The 21830-nt window shown below is 36.6% G+C and overlaps 1 protein-coding gene across 49 annotated transcripts in view; it reads left to right on the top strand.

The window, feature by feature from the left end:
- The window catches only part of PTPRD (protein tyrosine phosphatase receptor type D), a 1934582-nt gene that overhangs the window by 1774860 nt on the left and 137892 nt on the right, over positions 1–21830 (top strand). For 23 of the 49 annotated variants that reach the window (XM_036238646.1, XM_036238649.1, XM_036238644.1 and 20 more), the window contains 5 exons: positions 985–1011; positions 4642–4759; positions 11187–11774; positions 12210–12310; positions 13166–13425. In XM_036238646.1, the coding sequence (XP_036094539.1) occupies positions 985–1011; positions 4642–4759; positions 11187–11774; positions 12210–12310; positions 13166–13425 (1094 nt within the window). The remainder of the gene's footprint in view (positions 1–984; positions 1012–4641; positions 4760–11186; positions 11775–12209; positions 12311–13165; positions 13426–21830) is intronic. The other 26 variants (XM_036238647.1, XM_036238652.1, XM_036238645.1 and 23 more) reach the window with 5 other exon arrangements.

Raw genomic sequence — 21830 nt, 5'->3', positions numbered from 1 at the left:
GCCAGCAAGTGAAGCTTAATCTGTATTTACAGCTGCTCCCTAGCACTAGCATCATCATTGCCTCAGCTCCACCTCAGATCATCAGGCATTAGATTCTCATAGAAGCACCAGTCCCTGGTGCTAAAAAAGTTGGGAATCACTGCCTTAGACTCTGGAAAAGAGCTGCTGACTTTTTTTTTCAAATATTTATTTTGTACTGCCTGTGAAATAGAAAGTTCTCATAGTATAAAATTAATAAGGTCATCAATGCTTATGTTTTAAAGTCTGCAATGATCAAAAGAAACTGATTTGACCATCAAACACGCTGATGTTCTTCTGTTCTTAGATAATCTTACATTATGGAACTGTGGTTCTGTTGTTGTTTTCATTGGGAATGTAGTAGTTAATGGAACTATGTAATACAAAATGCTTTAAATGCCACTCAGTCTTGTTTTTCCTCTCTTGTCTACTTTGACTTTTCTTTATTAATTTGCTGATTTTCCTTGTGTTTTTTCTTTTTATTTTTCTCTTCTCATATATTCTCTTTGACTTTTCATTGAAATTTCATTACGTCTTGCAGGACTTCACTGATCACTGTGACTGTAGGATTTCAATATTAATGAAAGACGTTAATGACTTGAACTAACTGTGTAACCTAAGGAAGAAGACAAAATAAATGTCACAAAGCAGTGTGCATTAGTTTTCTGCTATACCTTATTGATTCGCTCCAATGAACCACACATTAAAAAAAAAAAAAAGCTGGTTTTAGTGATAGCAATGCAGTGCTATCACTTTTGACTTTTCAATTGGGAATGAAGAAGGCACCATAACACACTATACTCTTTGGGATTTTATTGTGCACACTGCTTCAGTTGCGTATTTTTTTTCTACTTTTTTTTTTTTTTAAATCTAAGCAAGGCACAATTGCCTTTATCAGTCTACAAATTTCTCTTTATTTCTTTTTATTTTGTTTCCGCTCTCCCCAACCTTCTTAATCTCAATCAGTGGGAATTTGATGATGCTACTGAACATGTGAGTAGTTTTGGACTGCCTTGTCAAAATAGATCACAAATGCTTGTTTTTTCTGATACATCTCCTTCACTTATTTGTGATATATTATCACAATTTGTTTGGATGCATGAACTAACACATTATTTTTTAAATTATCTTCACTGTGGTACACTTTTTATTTTGTTTTTTTATTTTGTGAAATTGGCATGGTGCTACTGATTGCATAAGAAATGTCATGAATTCCTTTCGGTAGCTGCTGCTAACTTTTCTTGTAACACAGAGGAGGCCTGCTTTAAGTGGAGGTATCATAGACCAGAGAGTTGTTTGTTGTAGTCTGCTTATAAATCCTCCTTCGGGGTTATGTATTCAGTGGATAAGATCATGTGGATCTGGTACTAATTAGCTCTATCTAGAAACGACAATTCTCTATTTTACCCATACAGATTTGAGTGAAATTGAATGGGCTGTGCCAAAAAGTAGAAAGCATCTCACTGAGCAAGGAGTTTAAAAAAAAAAATAAAAGATTTGAATGAGTCGACTATGTTATTAATTGAGAGCTTATATATAAGGTACTATAGCGAGGTGGGTATAAGATGTAACACCTGCCTTCTAAATGCTTGCAGTCTAGGTAGCTAAGAAGGATGTAAAGTTCAGAAGTTCTGTAAAATACAACAGAAATGATGACCTCAAGCAATGTGTAATTGATTAGTTAAAGAGTGGCAATGTCAGTAAGAGCTGGGAGTTTAGAGACAGTAGACCAGGATCATTGAGGAGATCTTGAAAACTTAGTTGAGAACTTAAAGGATGAGTAGATATTGAAGAAGTGAAAGAGTACATGTGTGTGTGGGGTGGGGGGCGGGGGACAACATTTTTTTTGAAAAGGTGAATGGCAGAAACAGCTATTGTGGCAGTTAAGAGTGTGATATAATCAGGTGACAACTTGCCAATTTGACAGGAATGAAGGGTTCAGATCGATAAGTTAATCCTAAATATAGCTAAGAGAAAAATTTTAATATAATGTTGAAAAATCAACAACATGGCAGTTTTATAAACTTCTTTAACCATTACCCTTAGTAAGATATGCATTATATGTTATGACTGATTTATGCATATGTTTAAAATAAAGGTTTTACAAAATAATCTTACCTTTAAATGTATGTAATTTTAAAATTTAATTTTGCATTTAAGTATATTTATTTTTTAATGCTGGTCATGACTGACTATATTGACTTCATAATCTACTGAATGAGTCATTACCTGCAGCTTTAAAACTGTTGACTTAGTGGACAAATTAGAAAGAAGAAAGTGAGTAAAGAGGGAAATAAATAAAAAGTTTTTTTACTAAGATAGACGCAAAGGGATAAAAATTCAACTAAGTTGGGGCAGCAGAAATAGAAAAGCAATAGCTATGATCAACATTTTAAAGAAATAATTGACAAAATACTAGCTGATTAGATAAAAATTTTAGGAAGCAAAGAAGTCAAAGAATCACTCTTAAGCTTTGAAGATCCTCTACAATTCATTAAAATATGGAAGTAAAGAGGAGAATCCGCTTCTATTTAGTTAAGTTGAGCTTGAGGTAATACCTAACAATCCAGGTAACATGTCCAGCAGACATTTACAATACATGTGCCACTGGTCCCCTGGTGAGAAGTCAGGGCTAGAGGTGAATTTAGGACCAGTGACTATGACAGAACATCTAAGAATGCTAGCTTTTAAGAGGCAGGAACAAGAAGAGTGGAGACAGGATTGGAGAAGACAAAGAGAATGAGGATTTGTGGCCATGGTATGAGGCACACTACCCCAAAGAAGGGACAGAAACCACAAAAGAAGTACACACACAGCTTAAAGAAAGAAAATGTAACCCAAGAGATGATGTGATCCAGGTAGATAGTGGTGTATACGGCTGAGACTGTATTACCCTTGAGGGCTCGAATTTCAAATTGCATTACTTATGTTAGCTTGTCACAACAGGTGCTAGAAGAAGGACACTTGTGGTTAACCTTAATTTTATAAATAAGAACTTCTGAAAGGCCGAGTACATAAATTTTTGCCACAAGACTTGGTGATAGAACCAAGCCTTACCTTTAATTTTTCTCCTGGCCTCGCCTGCTTCTAGCAACACTCAGCGGCATGTGAGGGGGATCTTGGAAACAACAATGCTGGCGTTTACCCATTATTACTTTTGGAATAGCTTGTGTCTGCCATTATTTAAAATGCCATTCTCAGGTGGTTCACTTGGTTTTTATACTCTCCGTGATGATAACCATTCCAAGGTCCTGAAAATAAAAACTCTCTCCCAAATTTAGTTCATTTATCTGGCAAAGCAATATTCCCAATGACTCATCAAGATGGTATCTGAAATTCTTGAATTTCCACACTGATGATATTTCTTCATTTTTGAGAAAAATATATTGTAAAATTCATCATATTTTGGATCAGATTTAACAATTGAGTTCTATGGTTCCCATTGCAGCCTTGCACAGAAAAATCCTACTGTTCTCCACACAACCCAGCCTATTTACTGAACTCTCACTCGTATTGTCTTTAGATGTGGAAGACGATAACATTGTATATTTTCTTAAATTTACCCACACTTAATTTGAAAACATAACTGTACCAAAAATCTGAAATGGTTTTTTATTGCTCGTGTGTGTGTGTGTGTGTGTGTGTGCGCGCGCGCGTGTGTGTGTGTGTGTGTGTCTGTCTGTCTAAAGAAAATACCAGGACAAATTAATAGCCAGCACCCTATCTAATTCATGTAATCCCCAATTTGGAAGAACAGTTCTACAATCATCTAGTCTTAATAACTATCACAGCTTTGGGGCCTTACCAAAGGAAAACTAAGAATTTTGATAAATAGCTTATGATATTTAACATTTTCTAAATAGTCAGCATTAATTGGACACATTCATGATATAGAGTAAGTCTTGTTCTTTGGTTTTAGGATAACAGAAAATTCTCCAGATGAACAGAAACTTTTGTATATAATGATTTTAGTTCACAGCCTACACAGTTAACCAATAATATGTTACTTGAGTCCTAAGAAACTTCTCTGGCTCTCAGGATACCTGGATCCAACAGATCAGCCATTTGGCAAAAATACTTACATGGTAATAAAACAGACTGCATTGGTATCAGCCCCATCATCAGCCAGGCCATAATGGATGCATATGGATAGCTGTTAGCATAAAATAACAGGTAGTTTATGAATTACTCCATACAAGCCAGGCCTAGTCCTAATTATTTACCTGATATAAGCCATTTAATTTCCAGTAGCCCTCTGGGGTCTTATTTCAACTTTTACATAGGAAACTGAGGCACAGAGGGGTAAACTCATATACCCCTCACTAAGCTCATAAATAAGGGAAGGCAGGTTTAAATTCAAGAATTCAGGAGATTTGGCTCCAGGTTTTATGTTTTTATCTACTTTCCCTTAGAGCTGCCTCTTAGAATGGCTGAAAATCCCACATCAGTATCAGCATGAAAACAGGTTATCCATAGCATGAGCTCTAGGCATGAGACTTCCATTGCTTGGCATGGCTGAAGGGGAGGTGCAAGCATGCGCAGAACAAAGATGAGTGTCGTGATTTTTCCCCAGGGCGTTCATAGCATGTTTTGAATCAACGTCATTCTATCATATTATTTCAGGACATGATCATTTCTGGGCTACAGCCTGAAACGTCCTACTCCCTCACCGTCACAGCCTACACCACCAAAGGAGATGGTGCTCGCAGCAAGCCCAAACTGGTGTCCACCACAGGGGCAGGTAACTATATCCGTGCATATTTGTTTTTTGAACAAATTTTGGGTGGTAATAACACTGATTTCCCAAATAATATGGGTGGCTTCTTTCAGATAGAAAAAAAAAAGATTAGGCTGTGGTGAACTTTTTATATCTAAAGAAAAAATTAGGAATGTACTTTGCCCAAATTATTTAGTCAGACATTTAACAAATATTTATTTGAGCATCTACTATGTGTCAGACACTATTCCCATCACTAGAGATACAGCAGTCAACAAACTAGAAAGACTCTGCTCTCCTGAAATTTATTTTCTGACCAGAACTAGATAACAAGTGAACTAAAGAATATGTAATAAAATGTCAGGAAGTGATAAGCTGAAAGTCTGTAGGCATTAAAAACAGGGCAGCCTCTAGGGGTTACTTTTGAAGGAGCAAATCCCATAAGGTTCTGGAGGGCAGATTATCTATAGTTTCAACCTCTCCCAACTAAAAACCCTGTTAGAAGAGCTGCCATCTTGAACTAAGTTATGACTTAATTTTTATTTTTTGGTTATCTTCTCCTCCTCACCCCTGACTGTGAGTATTTTAAAGAGGACAAATTGCACAAAAGATTGGGTACAGAAAAAAAACGAAGAAAAATAAAAAGGTTAAGTAAAGCAGATTGCTCATTTCTGAAGAACTACGCTTCTCAATGCTTTTTAGAATTATTTGGTCAGCCACAGTGGGAAAAGCTGTTATGAAGGAAGACCTAGCATTGTAAAACCAATAAATTAAGAGATAATTACAAAAGGATTTTCCTCCAGCCCCTTTATAGAGAAATCTCCCATGGAACATTTAAACTGTGATTTGATTTACTCCTCCCGAATCACTTCTCACACAACTTTTTAGGAACACACCTCTATGTAAAGGCATAAAGCAAAGAACAGCTGTTATGTTGAGTACCCTCCTGGGTGCCATGCTCACTGCCAAATTTGTCTAAATGTCATAAGATTTGCCTCACTCACATCCTGCCACCTGGAACTGCCTCAACCAACAGAATTACAGATGGCAAAATTCCTTCAAGACAAAGTCTTCTGGGTTTTTTTTTTTTTTAAAGAATGCTGTTGTATCATGCTAATTTAGTGTCATGCATAGGAGATACATGTTCAGTGGGGGCACACAGAATTGCTCTGGAGCCAGCCTCTATTGGAATATAGACGACCAAAGGTAAATCTGTGAAATTTAATCCCCAAATGAAGAAAATATGTTTCTTCCCCCATATTTATAACTGTCTTAATAAGCCTGAAATGTCTTACATGAAACATAAAACACCTATTGCCCATAAGATGGGGGTCCTATAATGAGGAGAAAAAAGTAGAGGATTTATAGCCAAAGTATGTGGGTCCTAGAGGAAGAAATATTGTTTATTTTATTTACTTTTAAATACTAGCTCATCACTTCTTAGCATACAAAAAATTAGAATTGTGGATCTTATTTATGTAGAGAATTATTTTGGATTTTCATTCACGATTTCAGATCTTTATCAATGGAGACTTGGGTATTGAGGCAGGATGGGCTTATAATTTAGATGTCTGTACATTTATTTTCTTGAGACCTCCCCACTGAGCCAGGGTTCCAGGTGGGAGAATCCAGATTTATAATCCATTTAAAAGAAAAGCTCTAGTTTTCTTTGTTGCCAACCTACTGGTTAAAAAACATTCCCCAGTCATGGTTTATCCCCAGGTAATCAGTGAACACATTAATTTTTTTTGTATACTATTACAAAAAATCCTTATATAACTATAAAGCATTATTGCATTTATCACACAAATGCGAGCTCCTAATAAACCACAGTTATAAGGTTATTTAGTTATAGGTGCCACAGAGAATTTAAGAATTCTCATGAAATTTTATTTTAATAGTAAAATTCTTGATTGTAGAATATGTTTATGTATAGTACATTATCCCTAAAGTCTGTGAACAATCATATCTATGAAACAGAGTACTGGCCATAACTTAAGCAGTCCATGTAGGATTTAGGTAACCTAAGGGATGCTTTCAAATAAAATGTTCCCTTTTATGTTTCAATGATTATGACATTTTGTAGTTTCTTTGTTAATACTCCCATTGTTCTGTATCCTTATAATTAGTCTACTGCCTGAAGTATTGAGGTTTAAGGCAACCATCAAATTTATTGGTTTGAGATTTTCTCTATGTTTTTAAGTAAATTTCACTACTGAGAAGCTATGTTTAGGGATGATGAAAAAAGGTGACTCTGATGTGGAGAATTTGGAAGTAATAGATACAGGCCAGTCACTTATGATTGTTTCTTCTTAAGTGCTAGGTTAAATTGAGGCTAAGTTTAAAGCTTATTGGGACTGAATATCTTGGTTGGTCCCCAGTGATTGCTATTGCTAAGAAATAAAGGATGGCATCACATATATACCATGTTTGAAGTCCTGAAATATTTAAGAAGAGAGAATGTACTAAAGGAGTAAGAAGAGTTAAAAAAGGAAAAGGAGAAGAGATTTTACACACACACACACACACACACACACACACACACACGGCATGACCTAAATTAGAGTTAGCTTATGTACTGTGCAGCTGGGCTCTCTCTATTCCTTCCAATATGTTCACTAAGACACTGCTAGGTATGGCCTCCAGGCTCTCCTGAGTGTTAATTTAAGACTCTTTCATCTTGCCAACTCTCCAGCTCCTACACTGGAGTAAGCAGAACCACTGATCCAACTGCCGTATAGCCTTTAAGAGTGGTCCACACAATAACCCTAGGCATCAGCCAAGCTCCACATGCATACCATCTACTACACATCTTCATTTCCCCACTGAGAATATGCATTGAACAGAGGACATGGACCCTGCATTATCCATCTTTATTTTTCCACCTCAAAAGCTGTATGCCAGTATATAAGTTTATGTACAAAGTAGATGGTAAATGTTTCATACATAGAGTTTCTAGAAATCAGAAATGAAATGGGTTTCATTGCCAATATGTGATTTGGAGAATTTCTTTTAACCTTATATGCAGTGTTGTAGAACTCTCCTCATTTATTTTCCTTTTTTCTATCTGTTACTCCCTGGATGAAATATCACCACTGCCCTAAACTCTCACCCCAACTTAAACTGATTCTATTCTTCACATACTGTGGTACTTTTAGTCATTCCCTTCATATGGCTAGCCTCTCCTGAGGCAAGAGCTCGGGTTCTTCTCTGAGCTACCTCAGCATTCATTACCTCCTCAAATCCTTTACTTGTATATCTTGAGCTTCAAGACTGGTTGTGTCATAGTTTTCAGGCTTAGGGAAACTTCTGCCAGGGGAAGGAATGATTGCTGTAGGTCGAATGGAGAGCAGACTGAGATGTTCCTGGCACAACATGGAAATTAGTAAGTCAGAACTCCTAGTTCTAGAGCATTACTTTGATCCCATGATTCCAAGTCCACAGCGTGTATATCCCTGAACAAGAAAGGGCATGCCAGCATCAAAAAAAGAAAAGAAAAGAAAAAAAAAAAAAAGATCAAAAGATATTAGTCCAGTCTAAGCCTTGACTACCACAGAAGAATATTGTACATTTTCATAAGGCCAGCGACCTTTTCTCTTAAAATTTACCAGTTTATTATATTTCTTCAACTTTATACCACAGCAATATTATCAGGTGAAACACCAGATAATAAAAACAATCTTATATGGCTGTCAAATATTAGAAGGCAACTATATTTGTGGTTTATATCAAGAATATTTAAAAAGGTATTTTAGTTATCCTAGCTTTACATGCATCTTATAGAAATAAGATGTAAAGATGTACAGTGTATGTAAAATTCTTGGAACTAGAATTTTAGAAAACTGTGATAAATATATTTAATAAAATATATTGTATCTGGAAAATGTTAAGAATTAATAGTTATGTTTCTATCCAATATTTTCAACTGTTTTTTATTTATTGAATGATGTATCCTCTACTGAAAGCCCTTTTTTCTCAGTGGAGTCTCAAGTGTTTAATCCTTGACATCACTGACATTTTAATGGGCATCTTATAAATGTTATGCACACATAAAAGGAAATTAAGGATGCCTGCCAATGTCTACATTAAAGTGATTTTAAATGAAAATAATTTAAAATATATTTAAAATTAAAAAGCAATAGTCACCCCTTATCTACGGGGGATATATTCCAAGACACCCAGTGGATGCCTGAAACTATGGTTAGTACCAAACCCTATATATACTATGATTTTTCCTATATATACATAACTATGATAAAGGTTAATTTATAAATTAGGCATAGTAAGAGATTAACAATAATAATAAAATAGAAAAAATCTAATACTATACTGTAATAAAAGTTATGTGAATATGGACTTTCTTCTCTCAAAACATTGTACTGTACTCACCTTTTCACTTAAAGGAAGCGCTTTATGAATTCTCTTTGGTATATCTGAATTGCTAGCATCACTACTCTTGTGCTTTGTGGCCATTATTAAGTAAAATAAGTGTTACTTGTACACAAGCACTGTGATACCACTGGCAGGTGATCTGATAACTGAATTGGCTACTAAGGGACTAATAGGTGGGGACTATGTACAATTTGGAGAAACTAGACAAGGGGATGAATCACATCCTTGGAGGGATGAAGTGGGATAGCTCAAGATTTCATCATGGTTACTAGAACAGCACACAATTTAAAATTTATGAATTGCTTATTTCTGTAATTTTCTATTTAATATTTTCTGCCTATGGTTGACCGAGAGTAACAAATCACAGAAAATGAAATTATGGATAAGGGGAGACTACAGTAAATGGAATATTTTGGACACTCTCCAACTGTGTTTTGAGAGTTTCTTAGTTGATTATAAAGATCTCTGGATATGTATTTTCCTGAGAAACAATGAGTACACAATTTTTGACTTGGTTTGATTTGGGTCATGGGCCAACCCTCAACACACACACACACACACACACACACACACACACACAATGCCATTACAAACTTCAAGAAATATTCTTTCTATACATTGTGGATTAGCTGAATTATATGAACTTACTATGAACCTACCCAGCTATGAAATAAAACTATTACTTCATTGGTGAAGGACAGAAATATCTTAATGTGTTCCTGGTAAAGCATACTACCACTAGGGTTCCAGCTTTCTAAAATATATAAATGAACAGGATAACTAGGTCGTTTCTGAGATTAATACTCTGTGTATTGTTTCATCATCTTTCTAGTTTTATTGTTGTTTGCTTATTTTTATCTATATCCCCCCTGACACTATTTTTAATTGTCTGACTCCCATTAGTGTCAGAGATGATAACCTTTCTCTCATCTCTCTTCCCCTTTTTATTAACTTGGCTTAGTTTTGATTCTGGTGATAACACTTCGTCGCTGTCTATCCTTGGACTATTCCTAAAGAAACATGGCTCTGTTGTGTTTATTTCTGTCCATCTCTGTAGATTCCAGGAATAACTGCTCTCCATTAAAAAAACGACAGTTGTAATAATCTAGTAAATGAGTCGATTAGAATTTTTCATATATCTATTTTAACTTGAAAAGAAATAAGTTATATACTTATGGGAATTAGCCCCTGACTATAAAAGCTGAATATTCAGATTATTAAAAATTATGACTAATATCGATGAAGTATAAAACTCATGCTAAGATTTTTGCATTCATTTTCTCACTTAATATTCACAACAGCGGTATGGGGTAGTTCTTAATGCAAGTCCCATTTTATAGATGAAGAACTTGAAGATGATGACTGGTATAGATGGTATAAACAAGAACTGCAAATTAGATCTACAGTGAGTCAAAACAATGTTATTTTGAACTACTTTTTAAAAAAACTTATAAGCAGCATAAAAGAATAGTTAAGTGTTTGGGCTATGGATTCAGATGGACCTGGGTTTATATTATAGCTTGCTTTCTTATTACATGTCTGACCTTGCACAATGTTCTATCTCTCTGGGTTTTATTTTTTATGATAAAAAATGAAGATAATATCTAAGAGCATGTAGTGAGAAGTGTAAATTAAATGAGATACTCCATGTAATGCTCTTAGCACAATGCCTAATACATTCCATGTAACCAATAATTAAATATGTTATAATTATTATTATTAGCTGTATCTAATTGGCTAACCTTTACTTGGATTCATTTCTCTGTGGCATGAACCTTCATGTGTGAAGGTATGAAATGTGAAGATATTAAAAACACTTCCCTGAAATTATTATTTCATTTGTTCCTATTTTGTGTTCGTTATCAAATTATGGTCTCTCAACCAAGCTTAATAGAATACGAGAAGGAGCAAATTTCTGCACTAGTATACAGACCAAGCATCTACTTTCTAAAAGAATAAAGAATTGGGGATGCCCACAGAGTGATCTTTCCATTCAGCAGTGATTGGAATGCAAGCATCCACATAGGTTGATCTTACTACTCCATCCTGTGTGCTTCAGTTCCAGGGAAACCGCGGCTCCTGATTAACCATACTCAGATGAATACTGCTCTCATTCAGTGGCACCCCCCTGTGGACACATTTGGACCTCTTCAGGGCTACCGTCTAAAATTTGGCCGGAAGGATATGGAGCCACTCACTACTCTTGAATTCTCTGAAAAAGAAGATCACTTTACAGCTACAGACATCCACAAAGGAGCATCATATATCTTCAGGCTCTCAGCCAGAAACAAAGTGGGCTTTGGGGAGGAGATGGTGAAGGAGATTTCTGTTCCAGAAGAAGTCCCAGCTGGATTCCCTCAAAACCTCCACTCAGAAGGCACCACTTCAACCTCCGTCCAATTATCCTGGCAGCCACCTGTCTTGGCAGAGAGAAATGGCATTATCACCAAGTATACCCTTCTATATAGGGATATCAACATCCCTCTTCTTCCAATGGAGCAGCTTATTGTTCCTGCTGACACCACTATGACACTCAGTGGCTTAAAACCAGATACCACATATGATGTAAAAGTACGTGCTCACACGAGCAAAGGGCCCGGGCCATATAGTCCCAGTGTCCAGTTCAGGACACTGCCTGTGGATCAAGGTAGGATTTGTCTGCTATGGCCTTCCTCCTTTAAAGGAATGTCGGTCTTTTGGAAATCAGTATTTTGAAGCTATAAATAACTGATCGACCCATTCATATTACTAGGTTCAGCAAAAGCAAAAAGGTAAAGTATATGAAACTTAATATGTTTTGGATGCCTTAGATTTCAGTTACACAATGCCAAGCAAGTCTGGCTGACAGCACCCCAATGTCCTCAGGTAAGGAAAACAAAATGTAGTTGACTGAAATGGAGAGAAAGAAAAGATCTGTATGAGAATGAGGTATTTAAATGAATGCTCTGAACAGGTAGGCAAATCACACTTCTCTCTCTGATCGAAGTAGAAAGCATCTAGCTTAGACCCTGTGGTCCATGGTGAAAAAGGACAGGTCATGGTTTTTAGGAGTAGTTTAAATACACTGTTTTTTCTTTTCCAGCAGTGTTTGCAAAAAATTTTCATGTTAAAGCAGTAATGAAGACTTCAGTGCTACTGTCTTGGGAGATTCCAGAGAATTATAATTCTGCCATGCCTTTCAAAGTAAGTTCTTTTCTAATCCATAAGGAATCATGGGTAAAAGTGAAGGGGGCAGTTCACCTGGGTAAGTCACTTACAAAGCATAAAGGCTGCTGTGATTCGACCACACATACTTGCTAGTCTCATTTTTGGCTTTCATATAACACCTTTAGTCTGGCACTTCGGCAGTGTGACCTTCCCACTCTAAAGAGAAGGCAGGAGCTCAAACCCAGTGCTGGCCTTACTTTGTAGGTCGCCTCCTATTCCTAAGTCTATCTTTTCATATCTAAGCTACTGCTTTTGTTTTTCCACCAGAAAATGAAATTTGCATGGTTTCTACTTATGTATAATGCAACATCCTGGGATTTAAAAAATGTGTTTACTGGCCTAAATTCTTTGCACATTTTAAACTCGAGAGTTTAAACTCCATTGAGAGATACTGAGAGATGCTAGCAAGGAGTACAACTCTGAAATAAGTGAAATAAAGAATAGAGAAACATTTTTGAAAGTTAGAATATGTTTAGGAACAAGAATGGAAACATTTAGAAAAAAAGATGTGGATAATATATCGAAAATCTGAAGCACTTCTGCACTCATTTCATTTTTGTCACATACAACTGACAAGTCAAATATTGAAAAGTTATTGTGTATTTCTTTGTGTATTTTTGCTAGAGTTAGAAACATTATATCATTACACAGAAAGAACTGAAATAAAAATTGATGCACTCTCTAGAATTTATGAACACTTACAGGCTTAGGAATCACCCCATATTAGAATTGAGCCAATATGCGTTTTCCATAAACAAGTGCACATTAGTTTAGAAAATATGCATTGCCTCTCTGATAACCACATCTCCACGATGGGTTGTACCACTCTAGATTCTTTATGATGATGGGAAGATGGTAGAAGAAGTGGACGGCCGAGCTACTCAGAAGTTAATTGTCAACCTGAAGCCTGAGAAGTCATACTCGTTTGTGCTGACAAATCGTGGAAACAGTGCTGGTGGGCTGCAGCACAGAGTAACAGCGAAGACCGCACCAGACGTCCTACGTACCAAGCCTGCCTTCATTGGGAAGACCAACTTGGATGGCATGATTACTGTGCAACTGCCTGAAGTACCTGCAAATGAAAATATAAAGTAAGTAGATAGAAGAGTTAGGGCTGCAGGATAGGAATTCCAGTAAGCAAAAAAGGAAAGTTAAATCTCAGTATTATAATGGTTATAAAGGAATATATTGTTGTATGTAGGGTAAAAGATTCTTCTGCCTAGGCTCACAGTTTTGTCACTTAAGTTCTGTTGTACTGTGTTCTGGCATTCATTATAACACAGGTTATCATTAATTTAACAGTGGGTATTTTCTGTGTTCCAGGAATAATATAACTTAGGGGAGATAAAAAAAAAAAAAAGCACATAGAACATGGTCGTTACTGTAAAGGAGTTTATGTCATAATATATAGAATAATCTGAATGGTTGAATAACTGTAATATCTGACAAAATATTATAATTGTTAGGAAGTCTTAAAAAGTATTATAAAGCTGAGAGAAATTTTAGGAAATTAGATAAGCAAACACAGTATATGGCAATAATATTTTATACAGGTGCTAAAAGAAAAAGATAGAAGAATACAAGTTAAAGTTCTGAATGCTACTGGAAAAAAACATGTAATTTAGAAAATGAAAGTTTTCTGGTTTGGATAGAGCACAGTGTATAAGCCAATGGGCCGGAAGTAGAAAATTAAATTCAGTTAATTCAGTACTTTGTTAGCTGTATATAAGTAGTTGATTGCAGCCAGTAGAAGAAAAAAGTATTTTCACTGAAGTGTACTAAGTATGAGCACTATTGTAGGCCTGGGGGAATAAAAGGATGTAGTCCCTATCTTGAAAGAGCTTACCATAGAGTGGAGGGTATAGAGAAGTAGATGTAATGCGTGCTAACAGTGGAATGATACTCTATCTTAAAAGCAAACCAGAATGGAATGGGTCAAGGAAGTTTCTGAATTGAATCTTGAAGATGAATAAGAGGGATATAAAAACTTGAAGTGAGAAGATTATATTTAATGGTCCATTAGTAAAGGAATCAAGTGATTAGGTAAGGCTAGAGCCCGGAATGCCCATCTAAGCGTGGTGGGAGAGGTATACAAGAGCCAACTTGTGCTCAGAAGTCAAGACTATATCCTGTAGACAATGAAAATTCATTGAAGGTTTTTATGCAGTAGAGTGGCATGGTATCATTTGTATAATACCCAAGTTTCCTTTTTTCCATTTTAGGAAATGTTTATTGAGTGTCTACTGCCTATTCGACACTGTGTTACACCCTGCTTGGGATAAGACTAGATCCTTCCTTATTTCTTCTGTTTCACACAATCAAGTTTAAATGAAACTCACTGTGAAAGACTTGAAGGTCAAACCTCTTGGAGGTCAAGAGGCATTTATCATAGTTCATAAACCCATGGAGCCTATATGTTCCGTAGTAAGCTGACTTGATTAGGACAGTTCTTAGAGAACATCACTCCTAAAGGTGTATGTTGGAGGGATTGGAGCAACATAGTGAGAATTGGTGGGAATTCATCACATAGTTAATTGATGCTAGGCAAACAAAAAGATTCTGAAGTACAATGTTGAAGATGTAACTAGGATGCATAGACAAACCAGAGCAGTTGTACAGTAGGAATAGGTAGGTATTTTAATGAAGGGATTGAGGCAGACAGAAGCCTCGCAGATGGGGTCTGAGTTTGGATAACAAAGTGAATGATGCTACCATTGATCCTAAAGGATTAAAAAAGAAAATCAAGAGGAAATTAATGAGTTTAATTTTGTATATGTTTTACATTGTGCTGTAAGTAAAATATCTAGTTAGAGATGTGGCTTAAAAAAAAAACAGGAATAAAGATAGACATTTGAAGATCATTAATGGAGCAACAATGGTTTTATGGGAAAAGAGAGACTCATCGAGACAATGAGGTGGAACTATGAAGCAAAAGGCTAAAAGTAAAGATCTCAGTAGGGAGAAGAGAGCAAGTAGAGGACACAGAGTAGGGGTCATTAGAAAGTTAGGAAAACTGGGTCAGGGTCAAAGCAAAGGAATTTTTAAGAAAGTAGGTACAGTGAGAAATTTCCAAAACTCCAGAAAACTTCAAGAGAATGAGTGAAAAATAAGCCATTAAGAACTAAAATTATAAACAAGAAGTTTTGATATTGTGCCCTTTATGAAATTTCAGAGAAAGTGATAAATTTTGGCACTTTAGACTCAGACAAAAACAGTCCTTCCTGAGAAAACTTTGTTATTTATTTGATAAAATAATTGGCAAATTTCAACCTGATGATGAAATTTCTAAAAGATTATTACTAAAATAAATTCACTGAGCAATAAGTTCTCATTTTTGTTCACTCATCTTTTTATAACATTCATAAAACTGAAAATGAAAATGGAATATTAGTACAATTTTTATCCCAACACAATTTAACATGAATATGAGGTTATATTTATTCATTGATTTATTTAAATATTCTGTTGATATTTTTTTGATCTTCCACCATAGTGCCAGGCAATGTTTCAGGGATTTAGTGGAAATAACATAGACTTTTTTTATTGCTCTTATACAACATGGTTAATTGTAGAATTTGGAAAAGTAAGAGTCCTTTGATACCAAAGATTAGAAAAGTAGTGGAGGCCACAGGAGAGGCTCCCAATCCCCATTTTCTGATTCAGGGATCCTGGAGAAAGTGACACTTAAGCTGAAAAGAAGTTATCCAGTCCATGGGCATGGGTGTGGGGAGACACTGTTTCAAACAGAAGAGAGCATAATGCAAAAGCAAGATAAAAACTAGTTGACATCTTCTCCACCCATTAAGACTTTTTAGTTGGCATTCAGTGAACATAAAGTCTATACACACTATATTGCCAGTGCTAAGTCTGGGAATTGACAGATAACTGAGATAAAGCCCTAACTTAGAGTGGAAGAACAGATACAAGAAAAAGATAATGTGAATATAGTGGGGTGAGGACTGTCAGGTACTGTAGAAACATAAGTATAGTTTTAGCTCAACTTGGATGTCAGAGGAGGTATCTGAAAGGAGCTAATATTTAATCTGAGTGTTGAAGGATGAGTAAGATTTAGAAAGGTAAAATAGTTGCAAACACTGAAAGAATGGAGAAAAGATATGGACTATAAACTCAATCCATTCAAAAACATGTACTGTCTTCAGGGAAGGAGCAGTCGAAATATAAAATAGTATAGTATATTCTGCTGTACTTGCTATTAGTTTTCAAGAGTTCATTTAAATGAAAAAAATATATATATCTTTAATTACATTTACCCAATCGGCTTGGTAGAATGTGTTAGAACCTTTGGGAAATGTTGTTTTAGTCCATCGGTGGTAGACTTTTTTTCATTTTCCAACTTCTGAATATTGCAGAATATAGTCTGTATTTTAGTGTTTTTCTTTAGCTTGTTCAGTTTTTCTTTTTGTTATATTTATGTACTTCCTCCTATATTTGAAGTAGGAATCAGAAAAAGGAAAAAACATTAGTAACAACGGAAGGAGAACATTATGAAACAGAAAAAGAAAGCAAACTTTCTATCATAGAAAAAAATTATATTCTAGAAATGAATTAAGATTCTCAGAAATATATTCTAGTCACTCTGGGGAAAAGAAAAGAGCAAAAGACTAAATCAGAAAAGTATTCGAGTGGAAAATGTATCAGAACTATAGGAAATGAAAAAGCAAATCTCCAGTTAGCAAAAGAAAAAAAAACTAGATAATTTATATTTGGGGGGCTATTACAAGTATAATAGCATAACATTACTCATTGTTTCTTCTAGACTGGTTCACGTGACATGGTCAAATATTACAGGAAGCTGTGTGCCGTGCTGTGCCACTTCTAGTAATTGGCATGTTTAGAAATCAGAGTGGAAGGGAGATTTTTGTTGAATATGTTGTGGGCGAAATGAGGGAAGGAAACAATTAATTCCAGAGCTGTGGGGCAGGTTGCTTTTATTTAGGTGAAAGCTATCTAGAAAAAGACTTCCTAATTTGTTTTCTAGCAAAATGCAATTTTCGTGATTGATGGGCTATTTTGTTTATCAGCAGAAACCATGCCTTTCTCATTTCTGACCAAGATAATCGGGAAGGTCTTGATTACTACCCCTAATTCCTCACCACTTAAGAATAAATCTCTCTTGTAAATGTAATGCAGACATAGCTCCTTGCTTATCCATTCGTGTGTGTGTGTGTGTGTGTGTGTGTGTGTGTGTGTGTGTGTGTTTAGAAACAGAGGCGCACCCTCAGAGAAAGGCTGAATTTCTCATGAAATAGTTTGTGGGTACTGCAGGTCCTGGTACCAGGAATTTTGTGGTGCTTAAGCCTTCTATGTGAATACATTTAGGAGGCAGAGCACCAGTCAGGAAATCTAGCCAGGCCACCATTTTCGAGAAGCAAGTTGTGGTCACAGAGAGAACTTTTATGACTTTATAGAGCAAAATTTTACTCTGGATGGTAAGAAAAAAAAAATGTACCAGATTGTATTAAGAGAAAAAGCTGCCGAAAAGCACTGAACGTAAATTTATTTTCTAGTAACCACTTTATATTTAGAAAAACAGAAATGAAGAATAATGTTTTATGAAAATTTAAATTTATTTAGTCTTGCCAATTTGGCTTTCAGATTCTCTACTTTTAAAAAAGATATTGTTAGAAGCATGGCTTACAAAGCTGCTTCATAAAATTTGTGTCACCACTATTAACAGTTTAATGAATTAATGTATTAACTATTTAATGTTTAATGAGAAATTATTCATCACATGATGTCTTAAAAGCTTAAATTTGCTTTAAAATGTACTGAAGACATTAGAGTGGTTTAGTTTAGCCTCACAATAACCCTGTGAGGTCGATGTTCTTCTCCGCATTTGCAGGTGAGTAAAGTGAAGCCCAAAGTCTCTAAGCGGCCTGGCCAAGATCATATAGTTGACAAAATAATGGTTAATAGTGACAAAGGTTCTTGCTAGGTGCTGTTCAAAGGACATTGCACATCTTAACTGATGTGATCTTCACAAGAAGAGTACTTTTCATTTTACAGCAGAGAAGGTTTCCAAGGGAGCTACCTTGCCCTGGCAACATGGTAGCAGAACCAGAGAAGCAAGATTTGGATGATGCAGGCAGTCTGGCTTCAGAGCCCACATATTGATCCATGGTTATAGAACTTATTGGTCAAGCAAGGATATTTTTTTCTAGGACAGCTGCTCAGTAATTACAAACTGCATGACAAATGGGCATCAACAGAACTGCCCCAGACAAACCTTAGTACCAAAAGTAACCAGGTACATATGCATGGCCACAGATCATGGTAATGGATAAGTGTCATGGCTCAATAAAGTCAGCACTCTGCTGTAAGAATTTAGATTATGTTCTGGTGAAGATGGCAAAGTAGGTAAATGCTGTGCTTGCCTCCTCTCACTCTACATCAAAATTACACCTAAATTACAAAACAGCCAACATGGGGAGTTTCCTTAGGTCTAGCTGAACAGAAGTCCTACAACTGGGGACACACAGAAGAGGCCACTTCAAATTTGATAAAAGGGTTGGAGACATGGAATGGGCTAGTCCCATACCTGCATGTGGCTGTTGAGAATCAGGAGGTATATCTTGGCTGTGGAAGTCCCCCCAGAGTAGTGAGTGGTCCTGGTCCCAGCCTGGGCTCCCCAGCCTAGGATTCCAGTGCCAAGAACAAAAGTCCCCATAAGTTCTGGCTGTGAAAAACAGCAGAGATTGTGAACGAAAGACGGAGAGCCACTGGAGTCACAGACATTCTTCTTACTCGCTGATGGACTCACTCACTCTGAGCTCCAGCATTGGTACAGTGGATTGAAAGGTGCCAGGGACATACAGGGAGGAACTGGGTTGTCTGGCTTCAGGGTGAGGGCTGGAGGAGCAGCCTTTTTTTCCAGACAGAAGTGCTGGCAGAGGCCATTGTTTCTTCATTGAGCCCTACGCTCTCCAGATGTGAAGATGCCAGTGGCCACCATATTTTAGTCTTCTTCAACCTGGCTAATGCTGGCCACCCTACCCTGGAGATCCCTGAGACCTCACCCCTCTTAACTTGTGAGCCCGCTCAAGCTGCTTGCAGTGGCTTTTCCCTACGAATGACCTGTCTTGGCTCATGTTGCAGACTTTTCTAAAATCTCTCAAAGGTTCACAAAACCCAAACAAGCAGCATCTGGTCTCAACACGCCCCATACCTCTTGTTAAGCAACCCCAAGCCCGGCACTAGTGGCAGGACATAAACTGCAGCTGAACTTAGCCTGTGATGAGACCTTTCCCAGGAGGCCCTAAAACTAACACACCAAGTAGTTGGCTTCAAATGATGCCAGAACAACACCCAAAACTGCATCAGAGGACAACACACCCAAAGGGCAGACAAATCAGGCACCAGAGCCCTGCTAAAGTGAATCCTACTTCATCAGGTCAGCTCCTGCATGACAGCTCCTCCACCGAGGTCACAACCAGTCCTCCAAACCAATCAGTCTGAGGGTCAGCCCTTCCCATTGATGTGTATACAGCAACCAAAGCTCAGCTACAACAGGAAGGCACACACAGTTCTTACAAGGGACACACCCGGAGCACCAAGGTAGAGGCTAAGGGAAGACTGCACCACTAGGTCCCACAGGACATCTATATAAGCCATTCTAAGATCAGGAAACATAACAGCCCTACCTAATACATAGAAACAAACACAAGGAGGCAGCCAAAATGGGGAGACAAAAAAACATGTCCCAAATGAAAGAACAGAACAAAGCTCCACAAGAAGGACTAAACAAAATGGAGGCAAGCAATCTACCAGATGTAGAGTTCAAAACAGTGGTTATAAGGATGCTCAGTGAACTTAGGGGAAAAGTGGATGAACTAACTCATTGAGAAATTTAACATTGAGACTGAAAACATAAAAATGGAGATTGAAACCAGTCAGAAATAAAGAACCAGTCAGAAATGAAGAATACAATAACTGAAATGAAGAATACATTAGAGGGAATCAAATGTAGATTAGATAAAGCAGGGGATCAAATCAGTGATTTAGGAAATAAGGTAGCAGAAAACACCTAATTAAAACAGCAACGAGGAAAAAATAATTTAAAAATGAAAATAGTTTAAAGAGCCTCAGAGACAACATCAAGCATACCAACATTCACATCTCTTCTCCAGAGCTGAAAACATATTTGAAGAAATAATGATGGAAAATTTCCCTAACCTGGCAAAGGAAATAGACATACAAGCCCAGGAAGGTCAGAGATTCCCAAATGACAGCAGTCCCCAACCTTTTTGACACCAGAGACCGGTGCTCCTGTAAGAATATATTGCCTGATGTTCTAAGGTAGAGTGATGGCAGTGATGCTAGTGCTGGGGAGCAGCTGCAAACACAGATGAAGCTCAGCTCACAAGCCTACTCCTCACCTCCTGCTGTGTGGCCTGGATCCCAACATGCGACAGATTGGTATCAGTCCATGGCCCAGGGATTAGGGACCCCTGCCATACAGGATGAACCTAGAGTCCACACCAACACACATTATAATTAAAATGGCAAAGGTTAAAGACATAAAATCTTAAAGGCAGCAAGAGAAATGCAATTAGTTACCTACAAAGGAGCATCCAAAAGACTGGCAACTGATTTCTCAACAGAAACTTTGCAGGCCAGAAGGGTTTGACATGAAATATTCAAAATGATGAAAAGCAAGGACCTAAAACCAAGACTACTCTACCCAGCTATCATTTAGAATCAAAAGACAGATAAAAAGAGCTTCTCAGGCAAGAGAAAGAGAAAGGAGTTCAACACCACCAAACCAATATTACAGGAATATTAGAGGGATTTCTTTAAGAAGAAGAAAAAAAAAGAAAAAAAAAATGTGAATGATAATATGACAGTAACTATATATCTATTAATAATTACTTTAAATATAAATGGATTAAATGTTCCAATCAAAAGATAGTGACCAAATGGATAAGAAAATAAAATTCTTATATATGCTGCCTACAAGAGACTAACTGCATATTGAAAAACACACAGACTGAAAACAGAAGGTTGGACAAAGATATTTCATGAAAATGGAAATGACACCAAAAGAAAGCTAAAATAGCAATACTTATATAAGACAAAATAGACTTCAAAAAAAAAGCTATAACAAAAGACAACAAAGGATCCAGAAATGCCACTTCTGGGTATTTATCCAAACAAACCCCAAAGACTACTTTAAAGGGACATGTGAATTCATGAATTCATTGAAATATTATTTACAATAGCCAAACTATGGAGGCAACCTGGTTGTCCATCAATAGCTGAATAGATAAAGAAGAGGTGGTACAAATATTCAATGGAATATTACTCAGCCATAAAAAAAGAATGAGACCTTGCCATCTACAACATCATGGATGGACCTAGAACATATTGTGCTGAGTGAAGTAAGAGAAAAACAAATGCTATATAATTACACGTATATTTAGAATTAAAGAACAAAATAAACCAAACAGAAACAGAGAACATTTCAATGGTTGCCCGA

This window comes from Rousettus aegyptiacus, unplaced genomic scaffold (genome assembly GCF_014176215.1).
Source record: "Rousettus aegyptiacus isolate mRouAeg1 unplaced genomic scaffold, mRouAeg1.p scaffold_m13_p_3, whole genome shotgun sequence".
Lineage (NCBI taxonomy): Eukaryota > Metazoa > Chordata > Mammalia > Chiroptera > Pteropodidae > Rousettus > Rousettus aegyptiacus.
This window is presented reverse-complemented; position numbering and strand designations above follow the sequence as displayed.